The following is a 1,237-nucleotide window of genomic DNA, read 5'->3' on the forward strand; positions in this document are numbered from 1 at the left end:
CCCGTCCCTCGGGTGTCACCCAGCCCTGGGCGTTTGTTGCAGTTCCTGGCCCTGAGCAGCGTGGAGGAGCCGGTGGTCCGCAGTGAGGGGCACTCCCAGCCAGACCCTGCGCCGAGGGAGCCGGTGGAGGTCTACCCTGAGGCCGGGACCTGGGAGCTGGTGCTGGTCAGCGTGGGCACGGCCCTGCTGGCCGGGGGAGTCCTGTTCCTCCTGGTCACGGTGAGTGCTGGCTGCTGGAGAGCCCGCTGCCCACTGCCCACTGCCGAAATGCGGGTTTTCCCAGGGCGGGCACCCCCCTCAGCGTGGGCACGGCCCTGCTGGCCGGGGGAGTCCTGTTCCTCCTGGTCACGGTGAGTGCTGGCTGCTGGAGAGCCCGCTGCCCACTGCCCACTGCAGAAATGCGGCTTCTCCAGGGCTGGGACCCCCTTTTTCCTTGTGGTCGAGGTGCAGGCAGCGCCCGCGCTGTCTCATACCCACTGGCAGTAACTGCTGAGCCAAGGCAGTGCTGTGCCGATGCTGCGGCTCCGCGCTGGGCGCAGGAGCTGAGCGCTGCCCTGGTTTGTGTTCCAGAAACTGCAGCACGCGGCGCAGCAGCAGCAGCTGGAGAAACAGATCCAGCTCCTGCAGCAGCAGCAGGAGATGCTGCTCCCAGGCCGGGTGTCTGGGGACGGTGTCCCCTCAGAGCCTGGTGAGCGGGAGATGAGCTGGGAAAAGGCGTCACAGCTCTCACAGAGCTCCAGCCCCTCAGCCCGCCTGAAGGACCTGGCTAATGGGATGGTCAGCCGGGACCCGGCCGTCCCCGAGGCTGCTGAAGGTGTGTGCCAGGGGGGAGGGCTGTGGGGTGAGGGGTCTCACCCAAAGCTGGAGCAGAGGTGCCCAGAGATGGGGACTGCACCCGATCGAGACGGGAGAGATCCAAGATCCGCTCCTGGATGAGCGCCGGCTGCAAAAGCAACTGTGGGAGTAGGGCTGAAGAGGCTGAGGCTGGTGGGCTGAGGCATGGATGTCTCCCCTTTCCTCTGCAGATGCAGAACCAGACATGATTGTAGTTGGGAAAATTTCTTTTAACCCCAAGGACGTGCTGGGCCACGGAGCTGGAGGAACCTTTGTCTTCAGGTGGGTGGCAGCCAGGGCGCCTGCCCTCGCTCTGCTCTCCTCAAGCGCAGCACCAAGGCAGCTCCATCCCTGGCTGGTGGCCAGGGGTTCAGGGGCTTTCGAGAACAGGCTGCTGCCCTCC

The 1,237-nt window shown here is 65.7% G+C and overlaps 1 protein-coding gene across 1 annotated transcript in view; it reads left to right on the forward strand.

Moving 5' to 3' along the window:
- Positions 1-1,237, forward strand: part of LOC104498615 (serine/threonine-protein kinase/endoribonuclease IRE1-like) — a gene marked incomplete at both ends in the record, with an annotated part of 7,224 nt that overhangs the window by 4,497 nt on the left and 1,490 nt on the right. The window contains 3 exons of the mRNA XM_010142016.1: positions 43-219; positions 571-814; positions 1,026-1,116. Of these exons, the coding sequence (XP_010140318.1) occupies positions 43-219; positions 571-814; positions 1,026-1,116 (512 nt within the window). The remainder of the gene's footprint in view (positions 1-42; positions 220-570; positions 815-1,025; positions 1,117-1,237) is intronic.

Source organism: Buceros rhinoceros, unplaced genomic scaffold, assembly GCF_000710305.1.
Source record: "Buceros rhinoceros silvestris isolate BGI_N320 unplaced genomic scaffold, ASM71030v1 scaffold21418, whole genome shotgun sequence".
In the NCBI taxonomy this organism is placed as follows: domain Eukaryota; kingdom Metazoa; phylum Chordata; class Aves; order Bucerotiformes; family Bucerotidae; genus Buceros; species Buceros rhinoceros.